The sequence below is a fragment of the Jaculus jaculus genome, chromosome 4, assembly GCF_020740685.1.
Source record: "Jaculus jaculus isolate mJacJac1 chromosome 4, mJacJac1.mat.Y.cur, whole genome shotgun sequence".
Taxonomy (NCBI): Eukaryota; Metazoa; Chordata; class Mammalia; order Rodentia; family Dipodidae; genus Jaculus; species Jaculus jaculus.
The window spans coordinates 156188599-156211447 of record NC_059105.1 but is presented as its reverse complement, the minus strand read 5'-3'; the positions used below and the strand labels follow the sequence as shown (position 1 = coordinate 156211447).

Genomic DNA, 22849 nt, shown 5'->3' with positions numbered 1-22849 from the left:
GTGCCCATTCTCTATCTATCTGCCTCTTTCTCTCACTCTCTCTGCCACTCTCAAATAAATAAATAAAAATAACCCCCCCCAAAAAAAAATTTCTAAGCTGAGCATGGTGGCACACGACTTTAATCCCAGCACTTGGGAGGCAGAGGGAGGAGGGTTGCCATGAGTTCAAGGCCACCCTGAGACTACATAGTGAATTCCAGGTCAGCCTGGGCTAGAGCGAAACCCTACCTTGAAAAAACAAGAAAAAAAAATCTGCTCTGCTTTGGTACTTAACACACAGTCTGCCTTCCTCTACCCACAAAACTTATTCTTGGTCCAGTCCTGCAGCTTCATATTTGGAATGCTTATTTAGCCTCTCCATTAAGTCTGGGGTAATACCAAACATAAATGTTTCCTGAGTGTCAAGATATTTCACCATTTGAAGAACTCTCCCTTAAAGTAGGTCTGATAAGTGTCCTTTCATAGCTTAAAGATGTCATGAAAGCATTGTAACTGGACTTCTAGAATTATCTGAGTTTTTCAACTACTGTGAACTATGAGGAGACACTTTCTTAAAACCTTTCTCAGGGTAGTCTTGAATTCACAGTAATCCTCCTTCCTCTGCCTCCCAAGTGCTGGGATGAAAGGCATGAGCCACCACACCCATCTAAAAAGTTAACTTTTTTTTAAAATTTATTCTCATGCCAGGTGTGGTGGTGCATGCTTTTATTTATTGATTTTTTTATTTTTATTTTTAAATATTTTTTTGTTCATTTTTTTAATTTATTTATCTGAGAGTGACAGACACAGAGAGAAAGACAGGTAGAGGGAGAGAGAGAGAATGGGCGCGCCAGGGCTTCCAGCCTCTGCAAACAAACTCCAGACGCGTGCGCCCCCTTGTGCATCTGGCTAACGTGGGACCTGGGGAACTGAGCCTTGAACCGGGGTCTTTAGGCTTCACAGGCAAGTGCTTAACCGCTAAGCCATCTCTCCAGCCCTGATTTTTTTATTTTTTTGAGAGCGACAGACAGAGCCTTGAGGCAGACAGAGAAAGAGAGAAAGAGAATAGGCGTGCCAGGGCCTTTAGCCACTGCAAACGAACTCCAGATGCATGCGCCCCCCTCCTTTGTGCATCTGGCTAACATGGGTCCTAGGGAATTGAGCTTCGAACTGGGGTCCTTAGGCTTCACAGGCAAGCGCTCAACTGCTAAGCCATCTCTCCAGCCCTAAAAAGGTAACTTTTAAACTGAGTATGATGGCACATACCTGCCATCCCAGCATCTGGGAGGCTAAGGTGGAAGGATCTTGAGTTTGTGGCCAGCCTCAGCTACTTAAACTGAGCGTGGTACCTAGTGTTGTGGAGCACACCTTTAATCCCAGCATTCAGGAGGCAAAGGCAGAAGAATCATTGTGAGTTAGAGGCTACCCTGAGATAACACAGTGAATTCCAGGTCAGCCTGGGCTAGACCCTGAGCTAGTGAGACCCTACACCAAAAAAAAAAAAAAATATATATATATATATATATATATATATATATATATATATATATATATATATATGTTGAAACATAGGTGGTGTAGTGGCTATAATGCTTGCCAGCAAAACCAAGGAGCCCAGGCTCAATTCCCCAGTACCCATGTAAGGCTAAATGCACAAGGTGGCACCTGCATCTAGAGTTTGTTTAGTTTATTGACTCATTTATTTGAGACACAGAGAAAGAGGCAGATAGACAATGGGCATGTCAGGGCCTCTATTCACTGCAAATGAACTCCAGACACACAGGTGCCACTTTTTGCATCTGGCTTTACATGGGTACTGGGGAATCAAACCTGGGTCTTCAGGGTTTGCAAATAAGTGCCTTAAGCACCAAGCCATCTCTCCAGCCCAGGGTTCCTTTTTCATCTTTCTCCTTTTCCATGTTTCACAAAAAGTATTCAACATAACCAGCTGATATAGAATGACTGTGCCATCTGGTGACCAGCCAAAAAAACCCAACATGCCCAAATTTTCTCTCTCACTCTTTCTCTTTCAGTTTTTAGAGGCAGGGTCTCACTCAGACCAGGCTAGCATCCGTAACTGAGGATGGCTCTGACCTTCTGATCCTTCCACTACTCATCTTCCAAGTCCTGAGACGGCAGGCCTGTGTTGTGGCCGAACATCATTTGTTAAATCGTTTTGTCTATTTTCTTATATAGGCTAAGCAACCCCTAATCCAAAAATACAAAGTACAAAATTAAAATGGACTAAGCAATTCTGAACCAGTAAAGCCTATGCAAATACTTGCAAATCTGGAAAAATGAATTAGAAACACTTCTGGTTTCAAGCATTTCTATCAGGAATGTGATTGAGTTCTCATGCTTTACTCCCATTAAAATGCATCACTTCACTTTTATGCATTTCTTTTTATTTTTCTTTTCTTTCTTTTTTTTTCAAGGTAGGGTCTCACTCTAGCCCAGGCTGACCTAGAATTCACTATGTATTCTCAGGGAGGCCTCAAACTCATGGCAATCCTCCTACCTCTGGTCCCGAGTGCTGGGATTAAAGGTGTGCATCACCACATCCAGCTACTTTTATAAATGTTAATGAACTTTTAATACTAATCAAATCTAGGTCATTGAAGGATTCAGGAAGCCATAATAAGCCTCAGAATCATCAATAGGCCTAAGTTTCTGCTTCCCGGCAAGGTGAGTTTCCTGGTAAGGGGGAATAGACTGCACCATGCGTTCCTATGGTCATAGATAAAGTTTGCTTAAAATAAGTTTGTTTAAAGTTCCTCAAATACACATAGCCAATTACAATAAAAGTACCTAATCTGCCTGGAATCCCCCTAGGCCCCTGCCCACCAGCTTTGCCCACCAGTATCCTAAGCCTATCAGAAAAATACAAGTACAGTTACTGCTTCAATCAACCAATCATGTAACCATTCCCCTACTTCTCCCTATTTCTTTGTTCAAATCCCTATAAAAAACCTGCCCCCTGCTGCTCAGGGCTCTTGTTATGGATCCACTGCGCTGGTGAAGTCAAGAGTCAGAGCTTCAGCCCAAAATAAAGCTCTTTGCTGTTGCATACGTGTCAGGCTCTTGGTGGTCTTTGGGGACTCGGATCTGGGCATAATATTTGGGGACTTGTCCACGATCCCGAAGAACCCTGAGACCCCCGACACGTTGAGCTGAACTGCCGGCTGGTAAGTGTCTACATTTTGTCTTTCTTTCAGTCACTATGGAAACGAGCTCGTTCTGTAATTTTGATTTTGCCCCCGTGGTCTGGCGGACGCACTGGCCCACCAGGAAGGAAGTCAATCAATCCCCTTTTAGTGGATTTGTAGAGATGAAGCAGGTCGCTCCCGTGGCACAGACAGAGGCTGTCGACTCACTTTCAGTTTTGCTTCCAGTGGCCAGGAGGGTTTGTTCTGTGTATGTGTGTGTGTGTGTATGTGTGTGTGTGTGTGTGTGCGCGCGCGCTCATTGTGCTTGCTAGTCGTGTCATGTAGGTGAATGTTTGTAACTAAAGAGATGAGACGGATACAGGTAACACCCCTTTCTCTTCTAGAGAACCATTTCAAGGAAATCAAAGACCTGAGCATAGAAATTAAAAAGGGAAAGTTAAATGTTTTTTGCAGGAGCCAATGGCTGACCTTCAATGTTGGGAGGCTAAATGAAGGCACTTTCGACCTACCGACCATTCGCCAGATTTATTTATTCTAGGTCAACTTCACCTTACATAGAGGATTGTTAAAAACAACAGAACTCCCTCTGAAGAGGCAACTTATAATTTGTCAGGTATTAAAAAAAAAAAAGATTGTAATGTCCTGTTATTTAAAAGGAGGAGACAACTGACCTGACTTCTAAGCCAGCCTGCCTCAAGATAACAACAAAATTTGCCTTAGTTACTCCTAATAAAATCATTTCCAAGTGTGCTATTGGTATTAATGATATAAAATTGCCTTTAGACTACTTTCTTGTTAGTGAATAATAGGATTAATCAATTTGGTGTGATTTTTCTTAATAGCCTTATAAAAAAGATGGTTAATGATATTACTGAAGACTCCATATACTTGGGCTGCAAGGCCACTGAGAAGTCCTGCTAGATCTGAGCTGATAACCTCCTCCATGTAGACCAGCTAACAAAAAGCTAGAAGAAGCCATTCTGCACGCAGTTCAATGGGAGAGAGAGAAATCACCAGTGAAGACACTCAACAGTGGACACTGCAAGCCTTTATTTGGCCAGCCAGGCCAAATGAGCCAATGGGTGCAATAGTGGCATGTCTGTCATGGGGGAAACCAACTGCCCTCTAATTGGACTGGAGGCCTGCTTCATGGGAGGGAATACATCCCTGATGATGAAAACTTAAAACAGGGGTAGTCATGAGCCCTAGAGGTGTTACGTCTGCTGGTGTCTGGCTAAATGTATCTACTATGCTTATCAAACTGCCCAGTAAGCACTTCTCTTTATGTTCACACCCTTATATTAATGCTACTCTCACTTTTGGTAGAGAATCTTCTCTTTTCAGATGGCAGTGACCTTGGGACGACTCAGAAGGTATGATAGAGATGGAAAGAAATGACTGCAGTGCTCAGTACTACAATATCTCTATCACACCTTGCAATGCTCAGGGTCTAATGCAGAAGACATGGTGAAAAGAATGTAAGAACCAAAGGAAGAGCAGGACTCCATACAACATGCTCCCTCTAGACACAAAATGGCCTGGATATCCATGGCCTCACAGTGCCTGACACTACCTGCATAAGACCATCATAAGAGGAGGAAAAGATCATGACATCAAAAGTAAAAGAGAGACTGATTAAGAGGAGGGAGATGGAGAATGGAGTTTCAAAGGGGTAAGTTGGGGGAGGGAGGGAATTACCATGGGTTTTTTTTTTTAATATTTTTTATTTATTTATTTGGGAGCTACAGAGAGAGAGGGAGGGAGGGAGGCGGGGGGGGGGGAGAGAATGGGCACACCAGGGCTTCCAGCCACTGCAAACAAACTCTAGACGCGGGCACCCCCTTGTGCATCTGGCTAACGTGTGTCCTAGGGAATCGAGCCTCGAACCGGGATCCTTCGGCTTCCATTAAAATAGTTCTCCTCTCTGGGAAAGACTCTCTAACTGCAAAAAAATCCCCACTTCCAGTCCCAGTCAGCAGGAAATAGTAAATGATCTGATGTCTTCGACACAGTCGCCTAAAGCAGTTAGAGTGACTTCTCATGAAAGGAAGAAATAAAAGGGGATTAGATCTATTGTTCCTACAACAAGAAGGACTATGCCAAGCCCTGGGAGAGCAATGTTGTTTTTATATCAACAATTTAGGCATGGTCTGCAAGAAACTAGAGGAAAGGTCTAAAGCTAGACAGCAGAATCAAAATTGGTAGGAATCTTTGTTTCATTGGTCCCCATAGCTAACAACCTTGCTTTCAGCCCTAGCTGGACCCCTGATTCTATTATTGTTGTTACTAACCCTTGGACCCTGCATAATCAATGAACTAATCTCTTTTGTCAAGGAACAAATTAACAGTACAACTCATGGTGCTAAGAACCTAGTACCATCCTTTATAACCTCTTCCCTAACAAAGACCCAAGATTGGGTCCTCTTAAGTTACAAATTGAGGGGGGAATGAAGGACTCAGGAAGCCATAATAAGCCTCAGAATCATCAATAGGCCTAAGTTTCTGCTTCCCAGCAAGGTCAGTTTCCTGATAAGGGGGAAGACTGTCTGCACCATGTGTTCCTATGGTCTCGATCACACCTTCCAAGGCTCAGGGTCCGTTGTAGAAGAGGTGGCAGAAAGAATGTAAGAGCCAAAGGAAGGGTAGGACTCCTTACAACGTGCTCCCTCCAGACACAAAATGGCCTCAATATCCATAACCTCATAGTGCCTGACACTAACTATACAAGACCACCATAAGAGAAGGGAAAGATCAAGACATCAAAATAAGAGAGACTAATTGAGATGGGGAGGGGAGATGATGGAGAATGGAATTTCAAGGGGGAAAGAGGGGAGGGAGGGTATTACCATGGGATATTTTTGATAATCATGGAAAATGTTTTAAAAAATTGAGGGCTGGAGAGATGGCTTAGCAGTTAAGCGCTTGCCTGTGAAGCCTAAGGGCCCAGGTTCAAGGCTCAATTCCCCAGGACCCACGTTAGCCAGATGCACAAGGGGGAGCACACGTCTGGAGTTTGTTTGCCGTGTCTGGAAGCCCTGGCGTGCCCACTCTCTCTCTCTTTGCCTCTTTCTCTTTCTCTCTCTGTTGCTCTCAAATAAATAAATAAAATAAACAAAAAAAAATTTTTGTAAATTGAGAAAAAATAAAATAAGATTAAAAAGTTTGTTTAAAGTTCCTCAAATACACATAGCCAATTACAATAAAAGTACCTAATCTGCCTGGAATCCCCCTAGGCCCCTGCCCACCAGCTTTGCCCACCAGTATCCTAAGCCTATCAGAAAAATACAAGTGCAGTTACTCCTTCAATCAACCAATCATGTAACCATTCCCCTACTTCTCCCTACTTCTTTGTTCAAATCCCTATAAAAAACCTGCCCCCTGCTGCTCGGGGCTCTTGTACGGATCCACTGTGCTGGTGAAGTCAAGAGTCCGAGCTTAAGCCCGAAATAAAGCTATTTGCTGGTCTTTGGGGACCCCGTGATCTGGACGTAACAGTCATCTGGTCACCAGATTCATGATTTTATCACATTATTTTGTGTTCTATGAACTAAGAAACTGAAAAATAATCTATGAAAGTTTTTCTTCAGTAACTCCACTGTTCAACAAATTGGGTATATTTCTATTTTTTAAATTTTTACTTATTTATTCATTCATGAGAGAGAAAGAGAGAGAATGGGCACATCAGGGCCTCTAGCCACTGCAAACAAACTACAGACACATGTGCCACGTTGTGCATCTGGCTTATGTGGGATCTGGGGAGTCAAACCTGGGTCCTTAGGCTTCAAAGGAGAGTGCCTTAACTGCTAAGCCATCTCTTCAGCCCAATTTTTAAAAAAAATATTTATTTACAAACAGAGAGGAGGGGGAGAGAGAGGGAGGGAGAATGGGCACACAAGGGCCTTTAGCCACTGCAAACAAACTGCAGATGCATGTACCACTTTGTGTATCTGGCTTTACATGGGTATTAGGGAAATAAAACCCAGGCCATCAGACTTTCAAGCAAATGTCTTTACTTGAGAGCCATCTCTCCAACTCTTTTTCTTTTTCCTTTTTCTTTCTTTTTTTCTTTTTTTTTTTTTTTGAGGTAGAGTCTCACTCTAGTCCAGGCTGACTCGAAATTCACTATATAGTCTCATGGTGGTCTTGAACTCACAATGATCCTCCTACCTTTGCCTCCCGAGTGCTGGAACTAAAGGCATGTACCACCATACCCAGCCTATTTCTAATTTTTTAGTTTGTTAAGATTTCTCGAGATTGACTCTGGAGATGGTCTATTAAAATAGCTGATTAGCAAGACTGTGATCCTTTCTCAACCCCAAGTGCTACGACTGTAAATATAAACCACCATGCCTGATTAATTTATTTATTTGAGTTGGAGGCCACCCTGAGATTACATAGTGAATTCCAGGTCAGCCTTGGCTAGCATGATACGCTACCTCAAAAAAAAAAAAAAAAAAAAAAAAAAAGATTTTAAAATTAAGATACTTTCAAAAACTTTCCAATCTTCTCAGTTACACACAATCAGTATCTACGAAATACAAAGCACTCTAAAACTGCACAGACAAGTATGCAGAGATAAAAGGGCATTGTCTCTACATCTGAAGTCACTGTTAAATCTAAGAAAAGGACTAAAGAGATGGCTTAGCGGTTACAGCCTTTGCCTGCAAAGCCAAAGGTCTCCAGTTCAATTCCCCAGAAGTCAGGGGGTGCATACATCTGGAGTTCGTTTGCAGTGGCTAGACACCCTGGTACACATGCTCGCTCTCTCTCTTCCTCTTAAATAAGTAAATAAAATATATTCAAATCTAAGAGTAGCACATCTCTACAAAGAAAAAGATAGCACTAAGGTTCCCTGCTACTGGAAAATTGGAATAGCAAGAGTGTTTTAGCTGCCATTCAAGTAAAAAGGTATTTCATTAAGCACAGTGCAGGACTCAGGAGAGACAGAGGGGTGATGACAGGACTTGACTGGTTAGATGGGAACCAAGAAAAGGGCAGATGGTTGAAAAAGAAAGACAAGGTGGGTTGGAGAAATGGTTTAGCGGTTAAGGTGCTTGCCTGCGAAGCCTAAGGACCCAGGTTCGATTCTCCAGGCCCCACATAAGACAGTGCGCACCTATTCTCTCTCTCTCTCTGTCTAATAAATAAAAATAAATTCTCTAAAAAAAAGACAGACAGACAGACAGACAAGGGCCGGGCATGGTGGTGCATGCTTTACTTCCAGCACTAGGGAGGCAGAGGTAGGAAGATCACTGTGAGTTCCAGGCCACCCTGAGACAACATAGTGAATTCCAAGTCAGCCTGGGCTAGAGTGAGATCCTGCCTCAAAAACACCAAAATAAATAAGATCAACCAAGATGCACAAAATTACAAGAGATACAATAGGCTGGGAAGATGGCTCAGCAGCTAAAGGAACTTGCTTACAAGAGATGGAAAAGAGACTAGGAAAAAACTAAAGATTTAAATGCAAAAGGAGTGAAAGACCAAGAACAGAGAAAGGAAGAAAACTGGAAAAGTACGGGAGGACAGAAAACAATGTTTCAAAGCCAGGCGTGATGGCACATGCCTTTAATACCAGCACTCAGGAGGCAGAGGAAAGAGGATCGCCATGAGTTTGAGGCCACCATGAAACTACATAATGAGTTCCAAGTCAGCCTGGGATAAAGTGAAACCCTTTATCAAAAAAAAAGGGGGGGGGCAGCAGTTAAGGTGTTTGCCTGCAAAGCCAAAGGACCCACATAAGCCAGATGCACAAGGGGGCGCATGCACCTGGAGTTTGTCTGCAGTGGCTGGAGGCCCTGGCGCACCCCTTCTCTCTGTCTCTTCTTCTCTCTCAAATAAATAAAGTGCTGGAAAGATGGCTTAGTGGTTAAGCACTTGCCTGTGAAGCCGAAGAACACCAGTTCAATTCCCCAGGACCCACTTAAGCCAGATGCACAAGGTGGTACACGTGTCTGGAGTTCGTTTGCAGTGGGTGTAGGCCCTGGAGCACCCATCCTCCCTCTGAGGAGAAGGAGGAGGAAGAAAGCAATGTTTCAAGACAAGTTTGTGTCCAGAGATGTTCAGTGCTTTTCAGCTAAAAAGAAGCTGTGGTGTTTCTACTAGACTGAACAGCAATAGATAAACTTGGTGGAATTTCAAAGGGGAAAGTGCGGGGGTGGGGGGCATTACCATGGGATATTTATAATCACAGAAAATGTTAATAAAAATTGTGAAAAGAAAAAGAACAAAAACAAAAAAAAAAAGAAAAAAAAAACAAATTGGCACTCTACCTGGTATTATGGAGTATAAAAATGCAGGAAAGAGAGGGTCATTACGTTTGGTCTTGTGTTTTGGAAACAGCCATGGGCAGTGTGAAGTAGGTTTGCTGGATGCCTGCAGAGAGACCCCATGGGGCCATGAGGATGAACCATAGATTGCAGTAAGACCCAGTGGAGATGCCGGGACCATGAGATGGCTGCTAAGGAAAGCTGCCAGCCCCAATGAAGTTTTCTAGTACTGTGAGTAGCCTAGCTGGAGGGGTGGAATTGGAATGCCAGAAACTTGTTGCTCTTTAGAATTATCAGACTTGGAGACTTGTCTCTGATTAGAGTTGTTGGACTTGAAGCTAGAGTTTGATGTTTGCCCTGGTTGTTTTAAATCTCATATTGATTGAATATTTCTCTGCTATGCCCAATGCCCTCTTTTGCAGTGTATTTATGCTGTGCCATTATGGGTTTGGGGGCGATTTTTTGATATTATGGCTCAGCTAAAAGACCTTGAACTATACGGCTGTATGAACATCATTGGAATTGGTAAAAATTACGGTGACTTTTATAGCCAGTGTCTGCTTGCCAGTGTTTGGCACACTCTCCTGTTCCTGTTGTCCACCTTATGTTGGCCAGGGGGTGATGTCCACCCTCTGCTCATGCCATCGCTTTCCCTGCCATTGTGGAGCTTCCCCTTTGATCCTGTAAGCCAAAATAAACCTCTTTTTCCCACAAAGAAAAAAAAAAAAGAGAGATAAACTTGGTAGAAAAGAGGGCAGAGCCACGGGCAGTAATGAAGAGACCTCGGTGCCTCTGACACCCTGAGTTTGAGCCTAGAGATATAATCAGACCACCTACATGCCCTTGTCTTGATGAAAACTGCTTCCACTCTACACTTGTTAATTTTCATTAACATAAACAAAAATTTGAGAAAGACTGCTAGAGAAGCAACACGATTTAAATAGAGTTTTGATACATAAAGGAAAAATTACTAATCATAACTCCTAAGAGTAAAACCGACCATCCGATGGGTATTGGAGCTACAGAGAGTAATTCTTAAGTTTTGGTTAACTGCCCATGCATTTAACTCTAGTTCTTTTTTAGCACTTTTGCTATTTATGCTTATGAAATACGTGTGAAATTTGGAAGGGGTTAAAGCCAAGATTTTGTGAAAGATATATATCCTTATCATGAAACATATGTATAATATACATACATAACATGCAATAAAACCATATTTTAAAATACTTTCTTTTTCTTTTTTTAGTTTTCCAAGACAGTATCTAACCCAGTGCTGACAGCAGTTGCAGTAGACAGGTTTTCAGCCCCATCACACTGAGGGGAGGTCATCTTATAGGAAAAGAACCTCAAACTTAGGCAAGGAACCCAAACCTTTTCAAAAACAGTCAGGAGACACTACCTCCACAAGACCATCATAAGAGGAGGAAAAGATCATGACATCAAAATAAAAGACTGATTGAGATGGGGAGGGGATATGATGGAGAATGGAATTTCAAAGGGGAAAGGGGGGGAGGGAGGGTATTACCATGGGGTATTTTTTTATAATCATGGAAAATGTTTTAAAAATTTGAGAAAAAATAAAATAAGATTTTAAAAAAGTCAGGAGAGACATTATCTTCCAGTATGGATAGCACATAAATCTGCCCTGACAGAAGCATATTTTCAAAGGCAATCTGCTGTACAGACTTGAAAAGTGCTCTAGAACTGGTATGTCACAAGATATACAGGAATATGACACAGCCACTAAGAACTGCCTCCCAACAAGTATTGCACTTGTAATTCAGATAAAAGTCCCTTATCACCAGGCACGGTGGTGCGCGCCTTTAATCCCAGCACTCTGGAGGCAGAGGTTGGAGGATCACATGAGTTTAAAACCAGCCTGAGAATACATAGTGAGTTCTAGGTCAGCTTGAGCTAGGGTGAGACCCTACCTCGAAAAACCAAAAAGAAACAAAAAGTCACCTATCTAGGGCTGGAGAAATGGGTTAGCAGTTAAGGCACTTCTCTACAAAGCTTAAGGACCCAGGTTCGATTCCCCAGTACCCCCCATTAGGCAGATGCACAAGATGGCACATGTGTCTGTAGTTCATTTTCAGTGGCTAGAGGCCTTAGTGTGCCCATTCTATCTGCTTCTCTCTCTCTCATTAAATAAATATATTATTTTATTTTTATTTATTTATATTAGAGAAAGAGAAAATTGGTGCACCAGGGCCTCCATCTGCAAACAATCTCCAGACATGTCCACCACCTTGTGTATCTGGCTTATGTGGGTCCTGGGGAATAGAACCTGGATCCTTTGGCTTTGCAGGCAAGTGCCTGAACCACTAAACCATTTTTCCAGCACATTTTTGTTTTTGTTTTTGGAGGTAGGGTCTCACTGTAGCCCAGGCTGACCTGGAATTCACTATGTAGTCTCAGGGTGGCCTCGAACTCAGTGATCCTCCTATCTCTACTTCCGAGGTGCTGTGATTAAAGGCATGTGGCACCATGCACAGCTTTAAAATACTTTTTTTTTAAGTTAAAAAAATGGGATAGCAGTTAAGGTGCTTGCCTCTGAAGCCTAAGGACCCAGGTTCGATTTTCCAGGACCCACACAGATGGTGGTGCGTGCGTCTGGAGTTCATTTACAGTGGCTAGAGGCCCTGGCACAGCCATTCTCACTCACTCACTCCCTCCCACCCCTCTGTCTCTAATAAATAAGTAAATAAAAATAAATCTTTAAGTTTAAAAAAGCAGAGTGAACTCAAGGTTCAATGATATAGGAAGACACCCAACATGCTCCTTTGGCTTCCACACCCATGTGCATAGGGCATGCATTTCTATGCATGCAGCATAGGCATGCATGCACATACACATCAAGCAAAAAAGAAATCTGTCTTCCCGGGCTGGAGGGATGGCTTAGCGGTTAAGACATTTGCCTGCAAAGCCAAAGGACCCAGGTTCAATTCCCTAGGACCCATGTTAGCCAGATGCACAAGGTGACACATGCATTTGGAGTTCATTTGCTGTGGCTGGAGGCCCTGGTGTACCCATTCTCTCTCTCTCTCTCTCCCTCTTTCTCTGTTAAATAAATATATTTCTTTTAAAGAAATCTGTCTTACCTCCATTATCATGTGACTAATTCTAAAAGAAAGAACATTTAAAGCTAATGGAATAAATGTAATCCCCAATTAGCATTTTCATTTGTTTTACTCTGTAGGCCCAGGATGGCCTCAGCATCCTCAAAGCTGGAACTAAAGACATGTGTCACCATTCCTAATCTTTGGGGATTTTTTTTTAATTTTTTAAAAAATATCTTGTTTTTACTTATTTATTTGGGAGAGAAGAGGAGGGAGGGGGAGAGAGAAAAAATGGGTGCACCAGAGCAAGCAGCCACTGCAAATAAACACCAAATGCATGTGTCACCTTGCACATCTGGTTTACATGGGTATTGGGGAATCTAACCCGGGCCCTTCAGTCTTGCAGGCAAGTGCCTTAACCCCTAAGGACAGACTTTTAGTTTCAAAAATAGGTCATCATGAGATACACTGCAAATATTGCTGAGGCTCTTAGTTTTCCTGATTTTTTTTTGATGATCTGTAAAATTGTGCCTAGGAGTTCTGACTTTTCATTCCTCTGAGAATCAAGTAACAAAGCAGTTCACACACAGAAGCTCAAAAATATTTGTCATGTGAGTTTGAACCCTATAAAACCATGAAATGGATCACATATTAAACTATTTATTATGAACAAAAATTATTTATTCTTTCAGATCTTGTCTACTTTTAATACCAATGATCAAATAACTGCCTAGAGCTAAAAAGTTCCTCCTCCACATAATACATATGAAATCTTGGCTACTCATTTTTTTTCCCAAGGTAGGGTTTCACACTCTAGCCCAGGCAGACCTAGAATTCACTATGTGTTCTCAGGGTGGCCTCAGACTCAGAGATCGTCCTACCTCTGCCTCTTGAGTGCTGAGATTAAAGGCGTGCACCAACACCACCACCCCCCATACTCATTTCAACTTTCACTTTTTTCCACGGTAAAACACTGCTCCAGGGCTGGAGAGATGGCTTAGTGGTTAAGTGCTTGCCTGTGAAGCCTAAGGATCCCGGTTCGAGGCTCAATTCCCCAGGACCCACGTTAGCCATGTGCACAAGGGGGCACAAACGTCTGGAGTTTGTTTGCAGTGGCTGGAAGTCCTGGTGAGCCCATTCTCTCTTTCTCTCAAAAAAAAAAAAAAAAAAAAAACTGCTCCAAGAGTTCTGAGGTCAAAGTAAATGTGGTCAAAGAAAACACTGCCACTGGGCGTGATGGCCCATGGAAAGAAAGGCCTGCAGCCATCAGTCATGAAGACCTGAGATCTGAGATGTTCTGTGCAGTACGTCACAGGAAGCTAGATTATACCATAAGTCCCATGAGTAAGCTAGGTAGTGCATCCTTCACTCTTCTGTCTTGAGAAGACCATGGCCTCCTGAGAAACTCAGAGCAAGGGGACCTAGCTAACAAGATGCCTGACCACAGACTAACCAGGATATATTAATATATTTTATTTATTTATTTATTTGAGAAAGAGGCAGAGAGAAAGACAGAGACAGAGAGAATGGGAGCGTCAGGGCCTCCAGCCATGGCAAAGGAACTCCAGATGCATGCACCCCTTAGTGCATCTGGCTTACTTGGGTCCTGGAGAGTCGAACTGGGATCCTTTGGCTTTGCAGGCAAACGCCTTAACTGCTAAGCCATGTCTCCAATCCCTAACCAGGATACATTAAATATTACCGCTGTAGCTGGGTGCGGTGGTTCATGTTTATAGTCCCAGATACTCTGAAGGCTGAGTCAGGAGGACTTGGGAGTTCCAGCAACAGAACTGATCTCAGGAGAGAGAAAAGGTACCATTTCGAATACAGTAATCATTAAACGTGGGGCTAATGTAATATACACTTGTCTTGCTTAGGCTGACCACATGGCTTGCTTGGTAGAGTGCTTACCTATTAGACCCTGGGTTCAATCTCCAACACCCCATGAAACTGAGTACAGTAGAGTACACTGTAACCCCAGCAGTCTAGAGGTGGAGGCAGTAGGCTCAAGAGTTCGAGGCCAACTTCAGCTACACAGCAAGTTCCAGACCTACCTGAGCTACATGAGACCATCACTGGGAACAAAAACAAAAAAAAAAACAAAAAAAAAAACAAAAAAAAAGCCTGGGCTGGAGAGATGGCTCAGCATTTAAAGGTGCTTGCTTGTAAAGCCTGATGGGGCAGGTTTGATTCCCTAGTACCCAGATAAAGCCAGATGCACCAAGAGTTGCGTGTGTCTGAAGTTTTTTGCAGTTGCAAGAAGCCTGATGTACCCATACTAACTATCTCTGCCTCTTTCTGTCTCTTTCAAATAAACACATTTTTTTAAAAAACTAAAATCTCCATTTTAGAAATGGAGATAGGGCTGGAGAGATGGCTTAGCGGTTCAGGTGCATGCCTGCAAAGCCTAAGGACACAGGTTCGATTTCCCCAGGTCCCTCGTTAGCTAGGTGCACAAGATGGCACATGTGTGTGGAGTTCATTTGCAGTGGCTAGAGGCTCTGGAAGTCCTGTTCTCTCTCTCTCCCCTCTCTCTGTCTCAAAAAAAAATAATTTTAAAAAATCAAAATAAAAGACTGATGGGGGGGTATGATGGAGAATGGAATTTCAAAGGGGAAAGTGGGGGGAGGGCGGGCATTACCATGAGATATTGTTTACAATCATGGAAGTTGTTTAAAAAAATTAATTAATCGTAAAAAAGACAGAGAGAGAGAGGGAAATAGGGCTGGAGATGGCTTAGCAGTTACGGCGTTTCCTTTCAATTCCCCAGGACCCATGTAAGCCAGATGCACAAGGTGGAACATGCATCTGGAGTTCATTTACAACGGCTGGAGGACCTGGAGCAACAATTCTCTCTCTCTCTCTCTCTCTCTCTGCCTCTTCCTCTATCAATTTCAATTCATAAATAATTTTTTTAAATGGACATAACAGGAATTGGGTCGAGATGGCTTGTGTAGTAGTTTGAATGTATGTCCCCCAATAGACTCAGGTGGGTTTTCTGGTTTGTTTGTCTGTTTTATTTTGTTTTTCTGAGGTAGGGTCTCACTCTAGCTCAGGCTGACCCAGAATTCACTATGGAGTCTCAGGGTGGCCTCAAATTCTGGGCAATCCCCCTACCTCCACCTCCCAAGTGCTGGGATTAAAGATGTGCGCCACCACGCCTAGCGTGACTCAGGTATTTTATTAAAACTTATAACTTGGGTTTCCAGCTGCCTGGCTGGAAGAGCTGTCGCTGGGGGCTGTGACAATGAGGTCCAATCCTAAAGCGTGCTCAAGGGCAGATCTAACTTGCAGCCCACAGCTGTGCGGAGCAGCCTGCGCTCTGCCGGGGCCCTGCTGCTTGCTGCCGGTTTAGTACTTGCTGCTTTCGGTGTTTGCTGGCTGGTGATGGGCCCTCTCTGCTTGGATGTATGGAAGAAGCTTCTTCCGCCACCAAGGGAACTTTCCCTGAAGCCGTAAGCTTGAAATAAACCCCTTCCTTCCCTAAACTGTGCCTGGTTTGAATGCACACCCCAGCAGCAAGGATCTGACTACAACAGCCTTTGATAAGAGCACTTCCGCCCAACATGGTGGCACATGCTTTAATCCCAGCACTCAAGAGGCAGAGATAGGAGGATTGCCATGAGTTCAAGTGAGACTCCATAGTGAATTCCAGGACAGCCTGGGCTAGAATGAGACCCTACCTCGAAAAACAAAAACAATAAAAAGTTAAATTTAAAAAAATCAAAAAGGCCTAGGGAGATGGCTTAGTAGTTAAGGCACTTGGCTGCAAAGCCTAAAGACCCAGGTTCAATTCCCCAGTACCCACATAAGCATGATGCACAAGGTGGCACATCTGGAGTTTGTTTACAGAAGAGTTTGGGGCACCCATTTATTCTCTCTCTCAAATAAATAAATAAATAAATAAATAAATATATGCTGGGTGTTGTGGCACATGCCTTTGATCCCAGCACAGGAGGCAGAGGTAGGAGGATCATCATGAGTTTGAGGCCAACCTGGAACTACAGAATGAGTTTCAAATCAGCTTGAGCTACAGTGAGACCATACCTCAAAAAAACAGAGGGCTGGAGAGATGGCTTAGCGGTTAAGTGCTTGCCTGTGAAGCCTAAGGACCCCAGTTCAAGTCTTAATTCCCCAGGACCCACATGAGCCAGATGCACAAGGGGGCGCATGCATCTGAAGTTCGTTGCAGTAGCTGGAGGCCCTGACAATCCCATTCTTTCTCTGTCTCTCTCAATCTGCCTCTTTCTATCTCTGTCTTCTCAAACAAACAAACAAATAGGAATGGAGAGATGGCTTAGCAGTTAAAGTGCTTGCCTGTGAAGCCAAGGGACCCATGCTCAATTCACCAGGACCCACGTAAACCAGATTCATAAGGTGGGGCATATGTCTGGAGTTCATTTGCAGCAGCTGAAGGCCCTGGCATACCCATTCTCTCTCCCTCTATCTGCTCCCTTCCAACCCCCTATGCAAATAAAGTTCCTTAAAAAGATTTTTTTAGAATACATGTCAGGGTGTACATACACCAATGCCCTATTTATCTCATCCTTGGAGAAATGTTCTACAGAAATAAACTGTCCAGGCACGAACTCACAGTGATCCTCCTATCTCTACCTCTCAAGTGCTGGGATTAAAGGTGTGTGCCACCACACTCAGCCAAATATCTTTTTTTTTTTTTTTTTGGTTTTCGAGGTAGGGTCTCACTCTAGCCCAGGCTGACCTGGAATTCATTATGTAGTCTCAGGGTGGCCTCGAATTTACAGGGATCCTCCTACCTCTGCATCCCAGTGCTGGGATTAAAGGCATGCGCCACCACGCCCGGCACCTTGGTACAGTATTGTAGATATAATAGTGGCCATAAGTCATTCAGTAAAGCCCACTCAGTTTAGGAGTGTGAGTGTGAGAGACTAGTGAACAATTTCAAAGAAAATAGCTAAAGTTAGAGAAAAAAAAAAGGTGGGTGTGGTGGCTCATGCCTTTAATCCCAGCACTCGGGAGGCAGAGGTAGGAGGATCGTCGTGAGTTCGAGGCCACCCTGAGAGAACATAGTGAATTCCAGGTCAGCCTGGGCTAGAGTGAGACCCTACCATGAAAAACCAAAAAACCCAAAAAAACAAAAATACTATACCAAGGTAACTGGGTTTTCTTGCTAATTTTTCAGCTGTTGTCTTACATTGACAGTTGGCATTTCCTTTGCTACACTTCCCCTAACAAGTTGTTTTCTTTTGTGATTCCAGTAGATTCCAGTTTGAAAATTACAAAACTGTTAAATAACAAAATTAAGGGCAACAGGACTCTGAATAAAATGACATGAATGAGAGGCTTCATGATAACCCTACCTAGTGCTAAGAAATCGATTTCACTTTCCACTTTAATTCACACTGTTTTGGAATTAAGAGTATCAGAGGCTGACCTCTAGTTACACTGAACTTTACCTTACTTCCTAATGTCAAAATAGTCCCAGCAAGAAATTATCTAATGTTGTTAGTCTTGAGCCACAAAGAGAGACTATCACCCTGATTTCAACAGTCAGCATGGCAAAACTAACAAAAAAGAAGAAAGAAAAAAAAAAGTGAGCCTAGGTAATTCATACTAACAAAATATACTTCTAGCTGGATGTGGTGGGCACACACCTTTAATCCCAGAACTCAGGAGAGGTAGGAGGATCACAGTAAATTCAAGGCCAGCCTGGAACTACAGAGTGAGTTCCAGGTCAGCCTGAGGTAGAGTTAAGACCCTACCTCTAAAACAAAATGCCAAGTGTGGTGGCACATGTCTTTAATCCCAGCACTTAGGAGGCAGAGGTAGGAGGACAGTAGTGAGTTCAAGGCCACCCTAAGACTACATAGTGAATTCCAGGTCAGCCTGGGCTAGATTGAGACCCTACCTCGGAAAAAAGAAAAAAAAAATCTACTTCTTTCATTTCTGCAAGTTAATGCCATGCAAATTTCATATACTGTATATTTATTCAGTCAGATGCACAGGGCGGCACAATGGAGTTTGTTTGCTGTGGCTAGAGACCCTGGCATGCCATTCTGTCTCTTTCTTTCTCTCTCTCTAATAAATAGATAAAGTAATTTTTTTTTTAATGTATGGCACACACTTTTAATCCCAGCACTTGAGAGGCAGAGATAGGAGGATTTCCGTAAGTTTGAGGCCGCCCTAAGACTCCATAGTGAATTCCAGGTCAGCCTGGGCTAGAGTGAGACCCTATCTGGGAAAAAAAAAAAAAGTATCCCTGTAGTTCCAAAGCCAGGAGATACCTTAATTTCATTCATTCTAAAAGTTATGGCCAGGTATGGTGGCGCATGCCTTTAGTCCCAGTACTAGGGAGGCAAAGGTAGGAGGATCACCATGAGTTCAAGGACAGCCTGAGCTAGAACGAGACTCTACCTTGAAAAACCAAAAACTTAAAAAAAAAAAAAGTTATGAATGGGAATTTCCACCTATACTTTATATGCCAAACAACAAAATAAAGCTTTTGTTGCTCCTCCAGGAACTTTTATTCTTTAAGTTTTTCATTCATATTAATGAAAGTTAACACATGTAGAGTTTATGATCAAGACCATCCATGTGACTTGATCAGCTCACACTGAAACATCCAGAGGCTCTGTACTTCAGCCAGGTGTGGTAGCCCACGCCTTTAATCCCAGCAGTCAGGAGGCCAAGGTAGGAGGCTGTGAGTTCTAAGCCAGCCTGATGGTGAGCTCAGGCCAACCTGGGCTGGGGTGAGACTCTACCTCAAAAAACAATAAGTAAATAAATAAATAAATAACCATAGAGATGCTGAATTCTATTTGTATGTTATCTTTGCCCTTGTATTCATCCATTCCCCCTTTCTAAGTCACAACCAACCCAAAGGGCAAGAATTGTTCTCTAATTCAATGAGTCCTCACAAGTTTGAGCACCTTAGTTTTCGTGGCCACCGGAAAGAGCTGAGTCAAACAGTTCCTTCTCCGACAGTTTTATTGCCAGGCTCGTGAACAAATTACAACGGATGCCAAAATCAGGAGTACAGAATTACAGCACGGGAAGAATTCACTCTGACTTTATATGGGGAGTTTGGGCGGATATTTGTCTATGCTCCTCCAAAGTAAATACCTGTTGAATGAATTTATGAATGAAGTTGAGTCCCGCTAGGGAAAGCTGAGCTCCAGGGTCCACATAAGATGTCACTCAGCTGCTTCTGGAAAATGCCTTCAGACAAGTTGCACCCCGTGCATTACTTTTGGGAAGGTCTTACCTGTACTGCCAGCTCTTGGCACTGCCCCCTCGGGTGCTGCTGCCACCCGCACAGCTGGTGCTGGTGGTGGTGGTGGTGGTGCTGCTGCTGCTGCCATTCTTGCTGGGGGTCACGGCGGCGGCCAGGCCCTCCAGCTTGCCTTCACTCTCCGACACTCGCAGGGTGGACGCCGGCTCGCCTCCCTGCATTTTAACGCCCGGGTCCACCTGCCCCTTCTCGGGCGGGAGACGCACGGGAGAGGAATCTTGTAGTCGCTTTTTTTTCCCCCTTTTTTTAAATGATCGCGATCGCAGACGGCGGGCCGGAGCGCAAACCCTCGAAGGTCCGGCCGAGGAAGGCACGCATTCCCCGCGAAGTTAACAACTTTTTCCAAGGAGGGCGAGGCACCCGAGCGGGACTCCGCAGAGCCGGCCGCGGGGAGGTGCCCGGAGCGCTGAGCCGAGCGCGCACGGGCGGCGCCGACCGGGCACCGGGCCTGACCTCCGCGCTCGGGGCTCCCGGGCCGCGCTCCCCTCTCCCGGCTCACACCGATCCCAGGAGGAAGGCTCCAGCCGCCAGCCCGGCACCGGAGCCCCGAGACCGTGCCGGACCGGCCGCTGCCCAAGATGGGTCGGGAGGACGCCGCCGGGGGCGGGACACGGGCTCCCCCGGGGCCGTCGCTCCTGGTGCTAAGGGCGAGCCGTTTGAAGAGACTCCCGAGACGCTCGGCGGGAACCGGACGGCACCGCGACCGCTCTCCAGTCCCGGGAAGTAAAAGGCCAGGGCCGCGGCCGCCGCCCCATACACACTCACACTCACACACACAGCCGCTCACCCGCCCGCCGCTCCTCCCCGCCTTCCCTTCCGGAGTAGCGTGAGCTCACTTCCGGCGGCGCTGAAGCGGCCGGCGCCATCTTTGGTTCGGGCAGCGGGGTCCTAAAGCAGGCACCTGCCAGACAAAGGAAGGGCGGGGTAACTGGGAAGAGCCACGGAGAAGGAGGGAAAGGAGAAAGCAATGAACCTGACTTGAGGCCCAAGCCTTCTTGTTGAGAGCACCATCCCAAGCATTCTAAGCAGCTTTAAACAATTTTACAAAGCAAAAGAAACAGCTCGCTCCCCTTCCTTTCTGTCATTTTGGAGGTTAGTTTGGTTTGTTTTTTTTAAAAGGACATGGGCCCGGCGTGGTGGCACACGCCTTTAATCCCAGCACTCGGGAGGCAGAGGTAGGAGGATCACCTTGACTTCAAGGCCACCCTGAGACTCCATTGTGAATTCTAGGTCAGCCTGGGCTAGAGTGAGACCCTACCTTGAAAAATAAAAAAATAATAATAATAATAAATAAAAGGACATGGGGCTAGAAAGGTGGCATAGCAGTTAAGGCACTTGGCTGCAAAGCAGAAGAACCCAGGTTCGGCTCTCCAGTACGCACGTTAAGCCAGGTGCACAAGGTGGCACAAGAGTCTGGTGTTCATTTGCAGTGGCTACAGGCCCTGGCGTGTCCATTCTTTCTCTATCTGTGTGTGTCTCTCTCTCTCTCTCCTCTCAAATAAATAAAAACAAATAAATAAATTAGGTAAGTTAATCTTAGAAGTAAAAACAAAGCTGTGGCAGATAAACCTTTCACGCTCTTTTTTTTTTTTTTTTTTTGAATTGTAAAATAAGAGTGGTTGTTAGATTTCTAAAGCCCCTTCTAAATGTAAATTCTGGGCTGGAGAGATGACTTAGCGGTTAAGGAGCTTGCCTGTAAAGCCAAAGGACCCAGGTTCAATCCCCCTGTACCCACAAAAGCCAGATGCACAAGGTTGCTGAAGGTCTTGGCATGCCCATTCTCTCCCTCCCTCTCTTTCTTTCTGCTTATCTCATAAATAAATAAAATATTTTAAATGTAAATTCTGATTTCTCACATGTCTTGGGAATTCTATGTATAATCTAGGGCAGCATGAAGTAGCCTAGGAATGGCTAATGAAGCCCTGAAGTTGCTAGAAGAGTTACTAAAAGTTCTAAAGTTGCTGAGACAAGCCGGCCCTAAAACGGAGGCTTGTGAATGAAGGTCAAATACCTTGGTAATAACACACCCCCAGACCTTGGGCCCCAGAAAGAAACAGAAACACATGCCCAATGAAAAGCCACTATTCTCTACAATAACATATTCATATCCTGAAGATAGTACAGATTAATCTTTTTTTAAATTTTTTTTGGTTTATTATTATTTATTTATTTGAGAGCGACATACAGAGAAAGAGGCAGAGAGAGAGAGAGAATGGGCGCGTCAGGGCCTCTAGCCACTGCAGATGAATTCCAGACGTGTGCGCCCCCTTGTGCATCTGGCTAAGGTGGGTCCTGGGGAATGGAGCCTCGAACCGGGGTCCTTAGGCTTCCCAGGCAAGCGCTTAACCGCTAAACCATCTCTCCAGCCCAGTACAGCTTACTCTTAAAAGTTGTAACTGTTTCATCAGTGAGGGAAATGGCCTTGTTCCTATCTTATTTTCCCTGCATACTTGCTTAGGTTCTTCTCGCCCCTCATTTTTTTTTTGTTTGTTTTGTTTTGTTTTGTTTTTTTGAGGTAGGGTCTCACTCTGGTCCAGGCTGACCTGGAATTCACTATGGAGTCTCAGGGTGGCCTCGAACTCATGGCGATCCTCCTACCTCTGCCTCCCGAGTGCTGGGATTAAAGGCTGCGCCACCATGCCTGGCAAGCCCCTCATTTGGTATAACTGTCACTTCAGCTGTAAATATGCCACTGCAGACTCAAGGCCAAAAAGAGGTATGGCACTCACTTCACCACTTTGACTCCAATAAAGCAATCTATGGACATTTGAGGTGTGATTTTATGTATCATTCATGTCGCCCCAGTTGGTTCTCATCCCAGACTCAGATCTAACAGCCTACACCTTATAATACCAGCACTGGCTGTATTGATACATATAAGATGCAGGTAGTTCGTGAGGAACATGTAGATGCCAACCTGCCCTGGTGAGACTAGAGGATAGCTCTAGTCAGATTCAAGATGGCCATCAAGAACAGCTCCTCGAGCCCGGCATGGTGGCACACGTCTTTAATCCCAGCACTCAGGAGACAGAGGTAGGAGAATTGCCATGAGTTTGAGGCCACCCTGAGACTCCATAGTGAATTCCAGGTCAGCTTGGGCTAGAG

At 44.3% G+C, this 22849-nt stretch overlaps 1 protein-coding gene across 1 annotated transcript in view; it reads right to left on the bottom strand.

Annotated features, from left to right (window-relative positions):
• Positions 1–20137, bottom strand: part of Osbpl11 (oxysterol binding protein like 11) — a 105291-nt gene extending 85154 nt beyond the window's left edge. Inside the window, exon 1 of the mRNA XM_045148015.1 lies at positions 19718–20137. Within this exon, the coding sequence (XP_045003950.1) occupies positions 19718–19905 (188 nt within the window). The 5' untranslated portion in view covers positions 19906–20137. The remainder of the gene's footprint in view (positions 1–19717) is intronic.
• Positions 20138–22849: the final 2712 nt, after the last annotated feature.